The sequence below is a fragment of the Oculina patagonica genome, chromosome 8 (genome assembly GCF_052425735.1).
Source record: "Oculina patagonica isolate OP01 chromosome 8, crgOcupat, whole genome shotgun sequence".
Classification (NCBI taxonomy): Eukaryota; Metazoa; Cnidaria; class Anthozoa; order Scleractinia; family Oculinidae; genus Oculina; species Oculina patagonica.
The window spans coordinates 13,658,512-13,679,560 of record NC_135765.1 but is presented as its reverse complement, the minus strand read 5'-3'; the positions used below and the strand labels follow the sequence as shown (position 1 = coordinate 13,679,560).

At 39.9% G+C, this 21,049-nt stretch overlaps 1 protein-coding gene across 1 annotated transcript; it reads left to right on the top strand.

Annotated features, from left to right (window-relative positions):
• Positions 1-8,742: 8,742 nt before the first annotated feature.
• On the top strand, positions 8,743-15,669 carry LOC144663127 (acid-sensing ion channel 4-A-like). The gene is made up of 7 exons (XM_078524061.1): positions 8,743-9,313; positions 11,057-11,280; positions 11,873-12,029; positions 12,943-13,014; positions 13,256-13,451; positions 14,230-14,321; positions 15,172-15,669. Exons 1-7 carry the CDS (start codon positions 8,743-8,745, stop codon positions 15,351-15,353), a joined length of 1,494 nt encoding a protein of 497 aa, XP_078380187.1. The 3' UTR covers positions 15,354-15,669.
• Positions 15,670-21,049: the final 5,380 nt, after the last annotated feature.

The window sequence follows — 21,049 nt, the reverse complement described above, 5'->3', positions numbered from 1 at the left end:
GTTGTAGAACGCGTAAACTTCTAGTGCTATAACGGTTTGGCTTGGTCGCCGTAAATAGAGGTTTCAGCGGCTACTTTTTTGAGTCGAACATAAAGTCTGTTCAAGACTAAATTAAGGTGACCCGTGACACCAAAAATATGGCGAATGTTGATCATATCTTTCTCAAGATGACTTCCCTTGTGTTGTCTTCATTCTGTTCATTTAATCCCAGGAGAAGGACAGTTTGGCTGTCCAAACTATGCGGGGAGCACTTATTCTCTCGTTAATTAATTTGTTTTTTTTTTTTGCTTTTTTTTCTCTTTATAGTTTATTTTAATCATTTAATTTTTGCCTACTTTCTTCCACGAAAGATTAAAACTTGATTGGGAGAGCCGATCCCAAAGGTTATTTTGCGCAGAGAACCAGAGAGATTCTCTTCATTATGGTGTTTCTATCCTAGTTGCGAGCGGCTGTCTTTCGGCAGCGATTTTTTTTAACGTTTTGAAAGAACATTTTGACATGTGGGTGGCAACTGTCTATTTTACCACCGACGTCTGCCTGTTTAATTTATAGTTTTTGATGTTCTCAGCGTTTTATAAAATGCGCTCTTTACACTGCTAATTCTATTTCAGTGTTATACTACGTATACCAAAAAGCTAGTTCCTCGACATTTCAAAACAAACTGTTTGTGCAGTAAACTGAACCTTTCGAGAAGAGCGATGATATCATAGGCTGTCACAGTTGTTCCAGAACCTGCGCCATATGCGGTCAATTGTAGTGAAATGCAAATTCTAAAGACATAAAATGACATAAAATGATGGTTATTCAAATCGCACTCACAGATGTTTACATCTAAGAAACCAACGCAACTTTTGGAACACGATAAAAAGATAAGCGGTAACTATATGACAATATGTTGAATAATATAAAAGAAATCAAACGGTGTTTAAAGATGAATTCCAGTCCGTACTGCGCAATCTCGGCTGCAATGTTTATGTGAGCCCACACGAAGAAATGTTTACAAGCAAAACTAAAAATTCCGCGACAAACTTACCTTTTTCTTCATAATTAACGCCAGATATCCTTGCAGAACAAATAATAACGAGTAGGGGAACCTTGACGCTATTTCAAACCGACGTTTCAGCTCATCGGAAATTCTTGAACGAAATGAACTGCAATGGCGGACTAAAAAAATTCATGTATGCTGTCACCGAAGTGTCACGTCTCAACGAATTCAAAACAAAAACGAAAACAAACCCCGAGTCTGCGCAGTACGGACTGGAAATCAGCTTTAAATGACCAACTCGTATTTATTCATAGTCACTCATTTATTAATCGGGTGACCAATTCATAAATTACCCTTTGGTCGTCGTGGTCGATAGTCTCCTGTCGGCGGGGATAGACTGGGCCCTTCTGCAAAACCGCTACGGCTCACGAATATCGCAATCGGTTTTTCGGTTTTATCAGTTTTCACAGTAAATCGTTGCAGGCACACTCGGTTGACTTTTAGGATAATCTGCAATCAGGCCCTCTTCCTTGCTGCGGCGGGAAGAAAGTGAAAAAAGACTAAGAGCAAGTACTAATATTCACCATTTTGAAACTGTACTTGTTTTGACAAGTTGAAGCTATTTTTATAAATAAAAAAGGTAACGTCATTCATGTCAAGCAATGTTTTTGTCGCAAACTACACACTTTGCTGCTTTCTACAAATTTAAATAGCCGTGTGATCTGCTGGTACATTTTTTGAGCCGGACTCCACTTTTTTATTTAGCAAGAACTGTGTCGATTTTAATTTCTGCAAAGTTGGTAGGCTTTCGTAAAATAATTTTGATAGCATTTTCCCGAGCATTTTTGTGAAGCAAAAGTGTTAAGCGTTGTAAATAATAAAGATGGTAAATTTTAAGCACGGTAATAAATAATAAAGATAAGATGTTCTACATGACACGAGCATGGGACAAAGAAAAAATTCTGAGTCCCCGACGGGAATCGAACCAATGGCCTCCCAGATACCGGTTGGGCGCTCTAACCAACTGAGCTACGAGAGACTCGTTGTGAGCTGGGCCATTTTACTAGGTTGATATGTGACACGCGACCTGCATACTGCTAGGATCAGCAATGTCGAATTCATCAAGTTTTGTAGTAAATAATAAAGATGGTAAATTTTAAGCTCGGTAATAAATAATAAAGATAAGATGTTCTACATGACACGAGCATGGGACAAAGGAAAAATTCTGAGTCCCCGACGGGAATCGAACCCATGGCCTCCCAGATACCGGTTGGGCGCTTTAACCAACTGAGCTACGAGAGACTCGTTGTGAGCTGGGCCATTTTACTAGGTTGATATGTGACACGCGTCCTGCATACTCTGAGTCCCGTCGGGGACTCAGAATTTTTTCTTTGTCCCATGCTCGTGTCATGTAGAACATCTTATCTTTAGTGTTAAGCGTTATTCGAGCATTTTAGTAGCAAGAGAAAATAAAAAATAATTTTTTAACAGAAAATGAAATTAAAACAAATTCAAATGCAAAACTAATACAGCTGGGTAGAGACTGAGGAAAAGTCAGCGGTGTTAGCTGTCAAGAGTCAAAGGCGAGCATGTTTTTTTGTACAGTTAATCTCGATAACTCGAACCCTCAGTAACTCAAACCTCCCGCTAACTCGAACCTTTTGCGGTTCCCCTTCAGGTCATTTTCTTACTAATTGTACCCTCGATAACTCGAACTCCCGAATTCTCGAACCTCTTTCGATTTCCCTTGAAGGTTTGTGTTATCGGATTAACACCCTGTTAAAAATTTGGAATTAATTTAAAAACCTCTGTATAATGAGCATTATTCGAGCATTTTAGTGACTTTTTTGGAGGAGACCGAGCACTTTAGTTGGAAAAATGGAGCATAAAGGTGGAACATTTTAGTGGGGAAACAGAAGCAAAATGTACAAAAGCCTAAAAGTTGACCGTCACAGTCGCCAGTCACAAAGAGAAAAATGTTAGCAGAGCATATTTGGGAAATGTTTTAAATTTGGTTGTAAGCCGCACACTTATCAAGACTTCAGCAAAACACTGGCAATGTACAGTATTGGTGCGAATTTTAATGGAATTTTTCACAAGATAGATTAAGGTATCGATTGAAAGAATTGACTTCAAAATGAAAACTTTGAATAATTAAATGTGAATTGAATTTTATTTTAATTAAATTTTATCGCGACTTGCATGCACAATGTCACGGCTTTGAAAGTCTTCAAATAATACAAAAGGCCCCTTCCTTCTGATCTGATTGTTATCATGTTTTCATGTATTAACTATTTGAAAGTGGTTCTCATTAATGAAAACAAAACGGTTTTTCATTCAACTGCTTCAAGTATTTAAAGACGTGAAAATATTGGCTTAATCAAATTACATTCTGCACGAAATATTTTCTATCCTTTTGTTCCGAAATGCAGGAGTATTTCTATTTTAAGATTATGTATAACTAATACAGCATTTGAGTCCCCTGCGCATTTGCTAAGTGCTCAAAATTCGTATTTTCTAGTCGTCTAGTTCAATCGATTATTTGTATTATGCGAAATATCTTCATAAATTGACATCATTATGCCATTAAGTAATAATGCAATCTTGACAACATTCTAGATTTTATGTTAGGCACACTAATACAGCTCATGCAAACCGTGTGACTTACGTAAACCTCGAACTGAGAGAACTAACTGCTTCGTGGTTTTTGTTGTACTGAACCCTGCCTTTCAATTCAAAGCGGATAGTTAATTATTAACCGTCCGATTTTAAGCTTCTAAAGCTTCTTGTTCACTTTTTATTTAGACAGCAACATCCGTAGCCTGCGTAGCAAGCGTCCCGTTCGAATGCGAGTTTCCACATTTTGTGGGGCTAGGGACAAAAAAACAAAAACAAAACAAAACAAAGCAAAAAAAAAAAAAAAAAAAAAAACCCGGCCAAATGCAATAATTAAAACAAACCAAGCCAAACAAATAAGAATTTTGTATTTAGAACCGGATATTTGACGTCGGAAGTGACTAGTCGATTTTTACACGGACTGTTTGGGTTGGTCAGAAAAAGCGGAGTAATCAACAGCATGTTGTAATAACTGCACGAAAGGCGTTGTAAACTCAGAAGAAAAGCCTTTTATCCGTAGATAATTAGAGAACTGACCACTTAACGCCTGGAGATTAATACACTGAAAGTGATGATCTTTTCAGGTTTGAGTTTCCAAGCATCCAGCAACTCGCGGCGCACGTAGAATCCCATTGACCCTTTTGCGACAAGCTAGCGTCAAAGATGGACGACCAATTAAAAGTCACCTCACTGTTATCCCCTCTGTGCTAGAGAAGTAGATCTAAGCAAAGTTGCATTCCACCCAACAAGTAATTGAGAAGAGAAATCCATGGTTTGGACATCAGTGCACTCAAAAGGGCTAAACAAAGACATAGATGGCAGAACCAAAACATGTCCATTTGACTCTGAGCTACACTCCTGGCCAGTTAGAAAAAGACCTCTTATTACCACGGCAGAGTTGCCATCAAGGACATAGTACATTGCAACGGATCTAACAATAATTTAACAATAATTTAACAACGGACCTAACAATATTTAGGGGGCGTTGACTGTTATACATATCATATAAGGTTAACTATTTTTGGAAATGCAAGGGACGGTGAGAGCAGTCTGCCCCTCAGAGGCCCGCAAGTCTAACGCCCAACCTAAACAAGTTTAACTTTAAATCAGTTTACTGTTTGATTTAGTAGATCCATTTTTTGTACAAGATAGGTAACGGGGGCTAAAAGGTGTAGCGGAGTGGGGGTGTAGATTAAAAAGTAAAGTGTCTTAAAAATATTGGAACTGTCGGTCGTCACGTTTTCGTCAAAAAACCGAGGCCTGAACGCCAGAATTTGGCAGTGCCGCCGGTAACGCAAGATTGGCATTGCACACTTGATATTTAAAATGCATTAAAAATACATAATCAGTTTGTAACAGTCTTTTTTATTGAACATCGTTTAATTGAAATCACCAGACGAGGAAGGTCGAGAGACCTTAAGAGTGAAGAATGCCGGATCCAAGTTTGGACTAAACCTTGTGTTGGACGTGCAGCAGAATGAGTATACCAGTTTGCTTGCGGACCAAGCGGGCTTTATGGTTCTCATACATGACCAAGAGACGCCGCCTATGGTTGAAGAACTCGGTTTCTCGATTGGTCCTGGCACAACTACTTTTGCCGCGTTTACCAAACAAAAGGTAATATGTATAAGGTATTTACATTGATAAATAAAAAAAGTAGCCAATTTTAATTTTGGTGATACTGTAGTATGTTTAGTTTGTCACGGGCTTGAGACAAAATAAACCTCTCAATACAAGCAGGCGTCGCACCCATCACAGGTGCGTGGTTGTTGCTCCCTGTAGCTCCGTTCCGACGGATAAACGTGACGACATAAGTTAGGCTCACGTCGGGGGCGGGAGATCCGTCTAGAGATCAGTCTGGAGAGCCGTCTCAAAATTGCAGTGACAGATATTTATCTCGGAATGGATGGCGACGTCGTCGCCAGAGAAGTAAAGAAGTCAGACGATTTGCTGGCATTTAAAATACATCAAATATTTCTCTATATCGATCGACAGTTTTTACCAGTAATTTGGAATACTTTCCATGTCGGCATGCGTTTTTTAAAGCCATCCTAGGAGACTCAGGGGCTTGTCGTCATCCCGACTTTTATCCACTGGGTCTCCGAGGATGACGGATCACTCGCCTTTAACGTAAAGTGATTGTCTAATTTCTACTGGAAAAGAGTTCTACCTGAACAGTGTGTGAATCTGGCAGGCTCAAGATAGCGCAAACAATATATTGTTTCCTGAAATTTTCAGTAGAGAAAAACCAACAAATTTTGACCTCTACTTGACTACGAAACGTCTTCTGTTCTACCATTTTTTATGTGGCCTGCGACGATATCAGCTTACAGAAAAAGGCGAGGCGGACGGCAAGGCTCATTTTATTCCTTTCGGTTTGTCACTCCCTTTTTTTCAGTAACGTTTTAAGCGGAATATATAATCCCTTACTTACTTAAACTCCTGACGTCATTTTCAGGTTGTCAACCTCGAGGCGCCGTATGAAACAAATTGCTCTGCATCTGCCATCAGCAATATTCCTGGCTACTCTAAGTACACGACTTCCTCTTGTATGCTGACGTGTCAGTCAAAATATATAGTGGAACGGTGTGGCTGCAGGGACGTCACATTGCCTGGTAAGGAACGGACGTTATAGTCAACTACGTCCTAAACAAAGTTGGTCTTGCAATGTAGAGTCGAAGCTCTCCTTGCCATCACTCTCGTTAGCCACCAGCTCTATTTGCGACCACCTTGAAACTCCTTTTTAATTGTCACTCAAACGTTCTAAGAGAAAGCTCTCGTAAGCGATCGCAACCTTTTTTTGGGAAATACCAACTGGTCTTTACTTTCTTAAGCCATCTCTTAAACACTTTATGAAAGTATACAGCACTTAATCACATTTACAGGCTTTCTGTTTTGCACTAATGATTAACCCTAAAAAGTATCGGAATGCATGCGGGAAGGGTTGGAAGACCCGCTCTCAACTTCATTTTGCCCCAACAAGGTACCAAAGTAGACTTAGTTATTGCACAATGATGTAGAAATGAAAGCACAAGCGCATTGCATTTTGATGCTTGTACTTGTGCTTGCGGCAAGCACAAGCACAGGGATCAAAAATTGTCCTTTTTGCGTGATTGTGCTTGCGCTTGTGCTTGCGTCGCTAGTGAAAACCAGGCTTAACTTTTTAATGCACTGCGATAATCAATGTCTATCTCTTTTCTAATCCCACCCAGTAATCGTTTGGATATAATAATAATAATTATTTTGATTTAATGCGAGGATCTTCTCTCCATTTATTCTTCATCCGCAGTTCAAATATATGATTTCATATATTCTTTATTTCATCTTTCCCGGGTATATTACGAACCAATTTAATGACCAGCTGTCAGTTGGCTTGTTAGCTCAATTGGTTAGAGCGCTCCACCGGTATCGCAGAGGTCAGGGTTCGAGTCCCGGCAAGCCTGATTTTTTCAGGCTTATTATAATTTTCGAAACTGCTTAAGTTGTGTTCATAATTGCGAGGATCTTCTCTCATTTTGTCTCTTCATTTATTGTTTTTATCGTTATCAAACATTGCCTTCGAGACCAAAAGCGAAATAACAAATATTTTCTAAGCTGAAGGATGGATAAAAGTACGAAATATAAAACGTAATATGCAAAGAAATTACGATAACTATCTGTACCACTGTTCAACGGCCGACAGGTACTTTTGAGCATCAGTCTTCCTTCCTACCTGCCTGCCAGCCTGCCCGCCCGCCCGCCCGCACGCTCTCCGAGCACCCCCTCCCCCCCCCCCCCCCAAAAAAAAATGACACTTCTTATTTTCACATAAAATATAAAAGTTGGATAAACGAATTCAGTACCAGCCAGTACATTTGGCTTTCCAATCCAGTTTCACAATTCAGTTTCGTTTTCACCTTCAAAACCGTTCAATTAGGGAAGCGACTTACCGTAGTTATTCGGTTATAAGGCGCACTCGATTATAAGACGCACCCCAAACTTGGCAACATTGTAATGCTAAGTTTACAAACTGAAAAGTCTCTAAAAAACACTCGGTTATAAGACGCACCAAGAGTTAGAGAGTTGAAAAGATGCGGTGATTAATTTAAGGACAGTTCGTGTTACAGAATTTGAATGTTTCAATCTTGTTCATACTCCTTGGCACAATCTTTGAGTAAAGAGGTAACATTTCCTGCTAAAAAAAGACGTAAATACACTTGAGCTAAACGTCTTTCCTTCGTCCATGCTTCGAACTTAGCTGCTTAGTAACCTGGCACATGTGTAGTTACCAGTGACCACTGAGTTTGTAGCTTGGCTACCAAGTTCTCAATCCATGCTTCGTATCGCTTCGAACGTTGTTTATCGAGTGGTTTTCAAAGAATCTCAAGCTTTTTTGGTGTTTTCCTTGTCTTCTAAAATCATTTTCCACTTTCCATGCTTAGAAAGGTTTGTTTCAAATGAGTATGCTTGATTTTCTTGGTCTATTTTAACAAAATGCTGGCATATACAGGTGTTACTAAAACTTGTTACGCGATAATAAACTTTGCGTTGAAACATGTTGTTTCTTTCAATATATCTTACTGTAAATCAATAACCAACATTAAGTGGTTCTTTTTTTTTTGTTTTAACTGTAAGTTCCTGTAAAATGGCAGTCATAAGATTTTGTTGGGCGGAAATACTCGGCTATAAGACGCACCCCAATTTTGGCATAAACTTCCCACAGAAAAACAGATTTTTCTCAAAAAAAAAACCGTGCGCCTTATAACCGAATAACTAGGGTACTTGAAACTAACTGTGCGCAATAACTTGACAAAATCATCTATCGCCATATTTACATCTGCTTTCAGTGTTACGTGCATAGCGGCTATCTTTCAACTTCCATCTTTCGACATGCTAAACAAACAAGACGGATCAAAATCCACCAATCACAGCCCACAAGCATGACGTTCTGAAATTGTGGGCTCATTTATGAAACAATGCAAACACCGGTATACATCGGTTTTTAATTGCTCATTTCAAACAGCACGTCGAAAGACGATGGCTGTAGAAAGATCGCCGCTGCGCACGTAATTTTGAAAGGGGATGCGAAGATAACAAAGGACCAAGACTCCCGCGCTACTATTAAAAGGAGACTGAATAAACAAGTGTTACCGAAAATCGGCATGGATAAGGATCCCGGGGAGAACTATCTTCCGAAGCAAGTGACCATCAAGTCCGCTGCTATGAAGAAAAAATGGAGACACTTTATCGACAACTCAACTCTTCACGGCATGCAGTACGTGTTCAACGGCGAAACAAAGATTCGAACTATCATATGGACAGTAGTTCTCCTAGCAGGTACGGCGTACTTCACGTATCAATCCTCGGTGCTTCTGAAAAGATACTACAGTTATCCAATTACAACAAAGATAACACTGAAATACGAAGAAGTGGCTGAGTTTCCTGCGATTACTATATGCCATTTTAACAAGCTTAGAAAGACCTTTGTGGACAAACATAACGCTGAAGAGGTGTTAAAGTACGCTTTGACGGGTGCCCTGGGAACCAAAATAAACAGTAGCACAATAGGTTGGACTGGCTTACGGAACTTCAGCATGGAGGACATTCTCAAAATCGGAGGCCATCAAATCGAGAAAATGATGAAAACATGTTTATGGAGAGGAAAAAAATGCGACGAAAGAAATTTCACAAAAATTTTAACACCCATGGGTCTTTGCCACACTTTTAATTCGGGTAAGTTCGTTTAAAATGCTTCTTTATATTTTAAATTTTACATATGTTTTAAAAATATTTTTCTCGAGGCGAGATACCAATCATCTATTTAATGTAACGTTGTAGATCACGTAAACTTCTGGAATCAATATTGTTTGGCTTCGAAATTTAAGATAACTTAATACTGTTTTGAGGGGGTAGATGAAATCAATTTTTAATTATTTTGTAGAATTCATGGTTAGAGATGTTTTATGTTACTCTTATAACAGCGTAAAACCATCATTCATATGCGACATTTGAATAGTAAAAATGCTAAACACAGCCATCCTGAACGACCGAGTGCTAGCAAGAGAAATGTGGTCGTAGACTTCCTTCATTGTGGTATTTTTAAGCTAGCAACGAGCGGCTATCTTCCGATCGCGGATTTGTTGTACAGTTTTTTGAAAGAAAATTTTGTCTTGCGGGTGGCAATGATCTATTGTACCACCTGTCTGCTTGTTTAATTTATAGTTTTCTCAGCAAATGTCAAAAGTCGCCCTCTTCACTGCCGATAATACCAAGTTAGATTTATGCTACCAAAAAGCTAGTTTAATTTCTCGCATTTCAAAACTGTTTATGCAGTTAACTGACCTTTAAAAACATTTATCTCTACGCGTTCTTGGCCGAGACTTAATTATCAGTCACAAAAACGCAAGTTAGCCATGTTTAACTATTCAATCAATCAATCAACTTAATTACTAAACACCGATGAGCTCCTACCAATCCGTTGAGACGTGTACGTGCATATAAAAACGACTTTTTAAAATTTTTTTTTAGAAATCCCTTTGGATGCTGACATATTACACCAAACGTGCTTGTAAAAGAAGTCGGAATATATTTGTTTTCTTTTCTACTCATTTTGTTCCTTGGCAAGCCATACATATACAAAAAGGAAAAATGAAAAAAGCCAAATAGGGAATTAATAAGCCTAATATCGTTCTTTCACTTTTCACGGGGAACTCGTGTTTAATGCGCAGAACTATACTATGAAAAGGAAAACCAGTAATTATGCCATAGATGCTGAATGCTGTAAGACTTAATAGCAGAGCTCTGGCGCGCCAGCGGAGCACCATTGGTAAGGCATTTTGGTAACCTGTCGATGCGAGCAATTGTGGTTCTGACGTCAGCGCACTTCTGTAAGTACGAACGAACGTACAGACTTTATGGGAGGGGAAGGGAGTACCAAGGCAACCCGACTTTGGGGAAGCGTTATTCCTGGGGAAAATGTTTGGCACGTTGTACACTTCGTAAGCTGAATGAAAGACGTAGAGATTTAGCAAGCAGATGAAAAGATAATCATGGAAAGTTTTCGCAATGATTTAGATTAACAGGACCGTTCAAAATAACTAGGCTCAACGTACAACTAGGTTCGAATGTGACAAATTTCCAGCGTACTGCGCCATTTTAAAAACACAAATGAGAAAACGCCTTTAACTGCTATTCGAAAACGTAACAGTATCGGACAGTCCCGCTGGCCACTATTTTGTAGTTGTGGAGTTTTTTTGGAAAGCTCGGAAAGAGAGGATCTGCTCTTGCGCCTTTGACGTATCCGCTGAATATCGCTGCAGTGTTTGCTTTGCAATTCATGAGAGTGAGAGTCTGACAATGCCATAACGCAAGATGACAGTAGTAATAAAGGCAGTACACAACGTAAACTGTAATGAAAATACAAAACCAGTTTGCAACAATCGTTTTCATTGGTCATCGTTTACTTTAAATTACCAGACGAGGAAGGTCGAGAGATCTTAAGAGTGAGGAATGCAGGCTCCAAGTTTGGACTAAACCTTGTTTTAGACGTGCAGCAGGATGAGTATACTACTAGTTTGCTGGCGGACCAAGCGGGCTTTATGGTCCTCATACATGACCAAGAGACGCCGCCTATGGTTGAAGAGCTCGGTTTCTCGATTGGTCCTGGCACGACTACTTTTGCCGCGTTCACCAAACACAAGGTAATAATTATGTTAAAGGTAATTACATCGGGGACTGATAATTTTTTCTTTGTGACCTTTGTTTGTGACGAACTGCGTCTCCGGCGGGAGATTCCTTTACAGCTAAAAATATACCAGGGTACTTCTAAAATTGCAGGGGAACCAGAGAATGTTGTCGTGCACTCTAACAAATAAGAAATAACGGAGCAAACACGTCTTTAAAGTAAATTGATTGTTTTAGTCTAACTCCTACTGGAAAAAAAAAAAACGTTGTACATGAACAGTTGGAAGACTCTTTGGCTGGCGAGTGAGAACGTTAAAAGTTATTGTCCTGATATTTTCAGAAGATCAATGACCAAACGATTTCGGTCTCAAGTAGACAAGCCGTGTTCTGTCACTTTTTTTCTGTGGCCCGCGAAGAAAGCAGCTTACAGAGAAAATGCGAGCGTCGAGCAGCGAAGCTTTTCTTATTCTTTTTGGGGTGTCAACAACAACAAAAAAATAAATAAATAAATAAATAAATAAATAAATAAATAAAAAACACTTACTTTTACACTCACTTAATCCCAAGAGAAAGTAATCCTTGACTTACTTAAGCTCCTGACGTTCTTAGGTTGTCAATCTCGAGGCGCCGTATGAAACAAATTGCTCTGCATCTTCCATCAGCAATATTCCTGGTTACTCTAAGTACACGACTTCCTCTTGTATGCTGGCGTGTCAATCAAAATATATAATGGAAAGCTGTAGGTGCAGGGACGTCACATTGCCTGGTAAGGAATGGACTTTACGAAGTTAGTATAGGAAACAGTATGTTCCAGAAACAATTAGGGATTAACTGTACTTGTGAACAGATCGGACTTTTTAGTACACAGCATAAAAATTGGGATTTACATGAAATTAAAGGTGGTTAAATCTGGTTTTAAGCTGGATAACCAACTTTACACCATCAATTAAATGTTGTGAAAGGTGGTTAAACTGAGCTTTACATTACCGTGTGTAAATGTGATTTAAAGTTGGTGTAAAGAAGTCTCTTTGTTTGCGATGCCTTTATACTTGAGTGTAAAGCTGGGATAAAGGTCAGCTTTAAAAAATGTAAAGTCAGCGTATATCTGAATTTATTCCAAATTTACGCCAGCTTTATTTGGGCTTTACACCACGGTAAAGTTATATTTTCATGCTGTGGTAATTTCCACTGGTGGCGCTGCCACGAGTGGAAATAAGAAAAAGACCGATCTGTTACAAGGGCAATTTATCCCAAATTGTTTCGACAAAAAAGACCGCAATGGGGCTTGCGCAAATTTCAATTTGAAAAATGTGACTTGGGTCACTGGAACGGGGAGCCGCAAAACAAAAAACAATGGAACTGGGACTGAGATTTGGAAAATTTGGAAAACAGTAAGCTGGGAGATGGGATTTAGGCAAAATTTTGGGCCTGCAAATTGGATTTATAGCCCCCTCCTCCCCCCTCCCCTTCGTCCCCTTCAGGTATCTCCATGAACTTTCGCCCTCCGATCGATACCCAAGCTATTGAGCATTCTATCAGTGGCGAGCTAGGCAATTTTACTACATTTGTTGTGACACGCGTCCTGCATATATAAATGTTGGTATCGGCCATTCAGAAATTCAACAGTGGTAACTGTAGTGATTGTATGCTTAGTAAACGACAGTTTTTTTTCCTTGAAGCCCTAACAGATGAACCAGAAATACATGTATGTGATCTGAATGATACAGTGACGTGCGTTTCTCGTGAAATGGGTAAGTGACTGTATTGAAATACGCATAATATGCATTCACATCGGATACAACATTTTCGGACGTCCGCGTTTGACCGTTTATTGCATTATTCGTTTACTTCGAGCCCACCCCGCCCCCCCCCCCCTTCCCACTTTCCCCTCACAGTACAGTAATGCGGTATACAGTATAACTTTGTCCGGTTTTCCGTTGTCTTATTCGGGGAGTTGTTGATCTGAGCTTCTCTCATTTTACCTTTTTACAGAAACTTTTTACAAGTTTAAAGCCGATGACTGCGATTGTAAAGTGCCCTGCGAAACAACTTCTTATAAACCCAGCCTCTCTTATGGTGCTTTTCCCAGTTACAGCGTGGCGTTTGACGAGGCAAGAAAAAATGCTTCACTTAATAGCTCAGAAGAAAATTGGAGGAAAATAGGTGATGCTCTACATGAAAAGTACAGGTGCGTTACTTGAGCTACCGTACATGTGTCTCAAGCGTACTATACATGCGCTTTGTTCCCAACGAGATTCAAGAAGCAAAATGTCATCACTATGACATATTGACGTATTAAAATAAGAGAGTTAAGTGATATTATCACTTAACTCCTTTATTTTATTTCATGTTCTCTAAAGGTTGGTTCTGAAATGATCGCCCCGATCGTTTCTATCGCATCGATCGTTTGCAAAAACTGGCACGATCGTAGGCGATCGAAACGATTGGAAGCGATCGGGGATTTTCATATGATCGTCCCGATCGCCTAGCATGAGCGAAGACCTACGAAAAACAATCATTTTAGCCCTAGATCCAACACAAAAGCCTCCTATCTTCTCAGTTATTGCAGTTTTACGGCGAAGAAGGGAGATAGAAGTTACAAGGATAGAACACAGGCGATCCAAGCGATCGTGATCGCCCAATCGCCGCAGACGTGATCGCCCGTGTAATGTTTCTATATAATCTCCCCGTTTTCAAGAAAACTTTTTAAAGTGACAGAGGCGATAGAAACGATCGGGGCAATAACATGAGAACCAGCCTTAAATAAACGCACCTGACGGTGAAAGAAACATAAATTTCACCTATCACGCGCGAACTATAATGCAAGAATAAAAACCTATCACAGTCAGACTCCCGCTGACTGCTCTATTAGTTTCCAACTGCAATCTACTTTAAAACAAAATTGGGTAAATATTGTAAAAGAAAAGATCTAGTGTTTGATGAACTATTTTTCCTTTCCATGACAGTGAGAACCGGGTAGAACTGAATGTGTATTTCCAACAAATGTACTACGAACTGATCGAACAGCAACCGGCCTACGACAAAGAGAGCGTCATGGGTACGTTGAAACATGCTGTGCCAAAAGCTTTTCATAATGTATTTCTAAACCCACGAGTATAAATCCTAGTATGCCAGTTCTTATTTCTCTTTATCTTTTTTAAGTTTTTTTTTTGTTGGAGTGTTACCGACCGGTAAGCTCAGTTGGTAGAGCGCCGGACTGCCATGCGGGAGGTCTCGGGTTCGACTCCCGGACCGGACCAACACTCAGGGTCTTAAAATAATTGAGGAGAGCGTGCTGCCTTTGTAATTACATCTGCAAATGGTTAGGCGTTCTAGTCTTCTCGGGTAAGGACGATAAACCGTAGGCCCCGTCTCCTGCATCTCCAGTGTTATAATCAGCATACTCATCGTAAAGCCGGAGTAGGGCACGAAGTTCCCGGTGTTGTGGTCTGTTTCTATTCTATGGGTTGGGTGGTGGGGTGAGATCATACACATGGACGGATAGCGGCTGCCAAAGGCGCCTGATGTGCTGATTTTGGGTCTCATCCAATACAATTCTAATTGTGAAGCGCATTAAGCTTTGTAAATGCGCTATATAAGCACCTATATCATTCATTCATTTGTTCATCAACGCGTAGCAGGGTATAGTGTAGCAAGACTGACAGCCATGCTTTATACTACCACTACCACTACCACTACCACTACCACTACCACTACCACTACCACTACCACTACCACTACCACTACCACTACCACTACCACTACTACGTGGTTATATAGAGTTAAGAAGAGCTAAGAGCCGGCTCGTTATGTTAATTGGTTTAAATTTCGCCTTCTTTGTTAACAAAATATTGCGTAAAAAATAATACCAGCACCGTAATAGATTTCTATTTACATTTTCTTTGCAGGTGAAATAGGTGGGCAGCTCGGCCTTTGCATTGGTGCCAGTCTTTTGACCGTGGTGGAATTTTGTGACCTCATAGTCAGCATATTAAAGATACGGTTTGGACACGCAGAACTCTCAGGCCGCCAAATAAAGCGAAGAAAAGCACTAAAAAAGAAACGAAAAGATGTTTTGCAGCGCGTGTAAATCGTTCTCAGTTTATTGTTTAAGCTTTGTGAATCATTATGAGTTAGGGTGAACGAATTAAAGTTAGGCATAGAAATTTTCTTCAATGGATGGGTGCGGTAATTTAATACATCTTATTCGATGATTTTACAAATATTGCACGCGGATATTTTCCGATCTCCGCAGGGGCGAGAAGAAATGTGTTAGATAAGACTAGGTAAAATGTCCAAGAATGCCCTTGCCACTAGCTGGATTTGTTTCTCGGTTGTCCCGAGTTCAAATCCTCGACCACGCTTTGTATATAGCCAACTGGTCTGCCTCCTGCCAGTTGGGATTTTTAACCTTGTTATGTTTATTTTTAAAAATATTTGTTTCCTCTGTTTCAGTTTCTGTTTCGTTGAGATATGAAGCTAAGTGCATGACCACTATAAACATATATTTTTTTATTTTTTTTATTTAATATTATCTGCGAACAAATTGAATAACTGATATATTTTTTAACTACGTTTTCCTCTGATTTAGTTCAAAATGTAGCATAACAGTGTAATAGGGAATACAACAGTGTAATAACATCATTTGACCACAGATTGTCAAATGATGAAATAGTGGAATAATAAACAGTGGTAATTTAAATATGAGGGAGAAATATTATTCAATGTTGATGCTATCTTAATTTTGACTGGCTAAAAGAGTTCTATTAAATAGATTTAGCCAAGCCTAAAAGCGGAGCTCCCCGGTAATTTACTTTGCCCTTTATTAAAATATCTGAATTCACTGACCGTAGGCATAAAAAATAGTTAATGAGCCCGCAATCCAATAGAAAAACCATTTTTCGGTCAGCGGTCAACTTTATAAAAACGCGTTACCTCGATGAGTTATACACCTGAGCCCGCGATATGATCACGTGATACTGGTCAGCGGATACCTTGTATTGACAGCTGTCAATTGACCATAACTTGGATGCCCAGTAACAAATAGATGAGTGTTTATCTATTTCTGAAGTGCGCAACACCGTACGTACGCCGTACGCGCCCGCGAGCCATGCCGCTAGCCATGATGACCATAAAAACTCAAGTTCATGGTTTTCCTATTTCTGTGAATTTTCTATGGGTATGGGGCTCCGCTGGGCCGCTGTGGAGCTCCGCTACTAAATTCCTGTGCCATCTCGTCAAATCAACAGGCAATGGCATTTATGCACTTTTGTTGTTTGTTTTGTTTTTGTCTTTTTTGGCTAGAGTGCTTGATTGGGCAGCTACGTGGTTTCCACCACTGCTTTATATTAATTTTTTTTAAGAAAAAGTACTATGTATGTTTGTCTGTTGCCATAGCTTCTATGTTTCATACATCCATAGGTTCGACGTAGGGAACTAAACTTCCCTAATTGTATTTGAAAGATATTATGGAAAGAAGATGTTTATTATTATTATCAGCTTAAAGCAAAAACAGGACGGCTGAAACGTGTAAGTTAGTACCAAGTAAGAAAATAAAGTTGCAGATTAAATGCATCTTGAGTTGATTTGTCTCTTCCTGGCAGACCAGCTCACGAAGAACATTTTACCACCAGCTAGCTATCACTTCGTTTGTATTCTTTATACAGTCAACTCCCGTCTTGCGGACACCTCGCTAGTAGGAATACCTCATTATTACGGACAGGAGCTGAAGTCCCGGCGAATAAGAGGGTCTGATTGGGGTAACCGACTACCGACAAAGGGCGAAAAATATAACCGATCCGACAAACGACAAAATTATTAAATTTTAACTGACTACCGACATGAGGACCCCCCCCCCCCCCCCCATTCAGACCCTCGAATAAGAATATATTACTGAAAATAACTCCCGCGACTACGGACTTCCGCTATAACGGACACGAAATTGTGGTCCCGAATGTGTCCGTTATAGTGGGAGTTGACTGTTCATTGAAACCCTAAAATAATTCATACGAGTAGTATAAAACTTTCAGAACATTTTCTTGTTACTGCGTACGTTATTTTTCTGCGCAGAAATTAAACGTCTTTGAAGTTCTAAGTTTTTTTATGCACTGTGATAAACAATGTATATCTCTTTTCTAATCCCACCCATCACCAGTAGTCGTTTGGAGATAAATAACCTTTGTCCATCACTCAAGTTATAACATTCCTTGGCCTTGCTTCGATCGTGGGTATGTTATAGGTTAAATTGGTTTTCCGGTTAAATCTGTTTCAATCTGAAGATGACACTTTTTAATCACTTTTTAAAGCAATATGAATATATTAATTGGGATTTCTTTTTAATTAATTCAAATTGTTTTAAGTGATATAAAGAGTATCATCTTCAGGTTGAAACAGATTAACCTAGGATGCAAACAGATTAACCAGTTTGACCTATAACAGATGCACTGTATGTTGACTTGCCTAAATCAAAATACCCGTTCCGTGAATAAAAGTGAACTCAGGTAAAACTGCATAGAATACAACTGAAGTAAATGTGGTGCAAAAGATAACATTACAATAAGAAAAGTAAAATGATTTGAATTTCTTGTCTCCAGTTTACAAAATACCTGGTTTCGAAATTCTGATAGGAGTGCAGCCAGAATTTAAACAAGTCTACACAAATTAGAAATAATCCCGGGGGGGGGGGGGCACCCTGTATATTTTTGGGTGGGGGTGTGCCGCTGGGTATTTGAAGCCCTTGCCCTATACCAGACCATGTTCAGCTGATTTTTGCAACCCTTTACTAGACAAGACACCGTAAATCCCTACCCTATCCCATTGCATTTTTTAGAACTGTATCACTATCAGTGTTTTAATGGAAAACCATCTGTCAACAACAATGCTGCGATGATTTTATTTACGTTTAGGAAAGTCTCTTTCTCTCCTGAGTTTCTATTCCTATTCTGGACTAAATTCTTCATTACACATAGCAGTTTTCCAGCAAATGCTACCCTTTTCTAGACCAAAACTTTCTGATTTCTATACCCTATCCCAGACTAAACTGCTTGAAAACCATACCTATATAGCTCATATATGGGAGTGCCCCCCCCCCCCCCCCTCCGGGGAAATAATACAGAAAGCCAAGAAGCCAATACTTAACAAAAGCTATCAATGGACTACACGAGGAGGGCAAACTAGACGAAAATCCGTGAAACCCTCTAGGAGGGAGATATGAAGGTTTTTTACTCTATACGACAAGGAGCGCTGGACGATCATGTCTCACTTTTTCGCATCTACTCTTCCTGCACATGGCTCCTGCAATAGAGCGGATACAAAAAAGGGCGCTTCACATCATTTATTCTGAAGCCGAATCATATGTTCATGCCTTACAGCTACAATTAGTTAGAATGGACACTAGAACAGAATACTTATGCGGTAAATACATGAATCAAATGAAGTCAAATGAACATCCTATTCACCATCTATTACCGACTGAGACCAGCACAAACAGAGTCTAAGTATAATTCAAGGCAGAAAGCGCCAAGGTTTTACCTGTATAACAATGCCATTACATGCAGGACAAAAAGAGCTGAAAGCTTTTTTTACATTTCGCTACTTTTCGTAAATAATATTATGCGTGGTCATCTTTTGATATATTGTTAATTTTAAATAGTATACTTATCATATTTCATGTTACTTGCTTATTCAGGTTCTTTTAAACTGCGAAAGAGTTTAATAAACTATTATTTTTATAATAAACGAAGGCACAAACACCTCCCTTAGTTCTCGCCTATTTGTGAGCAAAAGCCTACATGACAAACACTGTACGTGGAGAAAAAAAACGATCTAGCGTAACGCCAAAACGGCCGTTTGCAACTCGAAAGTCCACATATCGTTGTTCACAAGCTGTTTTCTTGTTTTCCCATGTCGTTATTACTTTGCTCCAGAATACCACGTGACTTACTTGAAACAGGAGTCCATCGATACATGTGTAAACGACATCAGTCAATCCTTTTTTACGGTCGTTGATATAGTGCGCATGCGCGGCCAATGCCCGATCAAAAATTAATGACAATGTAAATGATCCGTAGCTGTTAACTCTCTCAGTCCGAGTTCAGGCAGGCTGCATAGTTCTCGCGCTTAACTATACCGTTGAAGACGTGAGCGGAGGTACAGTATGTGTCAAGCGACTAGCATAAGCGACTAGGAGTATTTCTACTCCCCCTTGATGGGATGTTAGTCTATCGCAGGGTTGCATCCAAGAGTTATTTCGCCGGTACCAATTTATACACCTGGTACTATAGAGCGGTTTTCACTTGAGTGTCGAAAGTAAATTGCGTTTGCTTTGGTTTTGCATTAGTACACTCAGTGATTGGCTTAAAAATCTCGCGCCACTTTCTCAGCCAACCACGGAACTAAAACCAAAACCAATCGTGACTCGATCGCGCACGTTTTCCCGCGCTTCGTGCCAGCTACATGTATTTGCTTCGAGTTTTGATTGGTTCACTGGATTGTCTGTGTCCTTTGTGATTGGCCAGAGTAATTACTTTGGTTTTGGTTTTACGACACTCAATTGAAAACTGCTCTAAGAGTAAAGTGTCTTGCCCAAAAACACAACACAATTATCCCAGCCAGGACTCGAACCCAAACCGTTCGATCCGGCTCCAGCGCGCTAACCATAAGGCCACCGCGCCTCCCAAGAAGATGTGAGGGTAGGAAGTAAACTCTCTCCTGATGTAGTAGAGGTTGGAGGACGCCCCTGGTGGAGTTTTCGGTGTAAATGGTTTTGGAAGCTTTCACATTCACGCATCATTAAATGTTGCTGGGGTGCAGGGCGTCCACATTATAAGGTTCCAGCGTCTCCGGAATTCCCCCCCCCCCCCCCCTCCCCTTTCGAGTTCCAATTCTGAGCATGATGAGAATTAAAAACAATATCCAGCGACGGAAAATCAAGAAATTTAATAGACAGAAGAGAGTTAAAATGAAAACCGCGAGGTTTCTTAAATGTGACTCATCCAGTCTGTGAACTTTCGCTTCCACGCGCCCTGTATAGGAGTTATAATTCGCACAAAAGTGAGAGTTCAGGCACTGGACGAAAGTTGACATAATGCGTGCGTTCTATACCTGCTGTATAACGGCCTTTGTCGAGTGACTGAGTTCGAACGTGATAGACCCCTGCTAACGTAAACCCACCCCTTTCAAAACGTTTGGGGACGCCAAAGAAGTTTCTTGTAATCGGATGACAATTTACGGGTTGGGGTGGTCGCCCTCTGCTCAAACTCACCACTAAACTGGGGGTCAAGGGCTGTCAAGCATTCGTTGCGCTTCAGGAATTGCTCTTTCAGCTTTTATCTTACCTCGTCGTCCTAACGTCCCGATAACGAATTGAATGATCTACTTTAAATGGGATTGAAGTTTCACGCATTCATGGTGGCAATTATAAACTTGTATGAGATTTCGCGGAGCTGCTAATTCCTTAAAGAAACCAGGTACGTGCGATTTTTTTTACATGGCAGCGGAAGGATTTTTCTGTGGTAAAATTCCAGCAATTCCCGAAGCGAGTCGAACGCCAGAGCGCTAGAGCGTGAATTACCCAACCATGCTTTTATATAATGCATGACAGGAGATAATGGCAAAATTCTCTTAAATTGCTGTGAAACACGTTGTAATGTAAGAAATACCACCAGATATCGGATCGTAAATTTTATTTAGTGATTTTGCCATTATTTATCGATGAAAAGTTTCAGTTTTAAATTCCATGGAAACTGTTATATTCTCTATTACAATAAAGTACCCTATCCCATTTTT

Excerpts from the sequence above, each read along its gene's own strand:
- LOC144663127 (XM_078524061.1), top strand. The coding sequence starts at position 8,743 with ATGGATAAGGATCCCGGGGAGAACTATCTTCCGAAGCAAGTGACCATC. Across the intron at positions 11,281-11,872 it reads CCGCGTTCACCAAACACAAG|GTTGTCAATCTCGAGGCGCC; the intron begins GTAATAATTATG and ends TGACGTTCTTAG. Across the intron at positions 13,015-13,255 it reads GTGCGTTTCTCGTGAAATGG|AAACTTTTTACAAGTTTAAA; the intron begins GTAAGTGACTGT and ends ACCTTTTTACAG.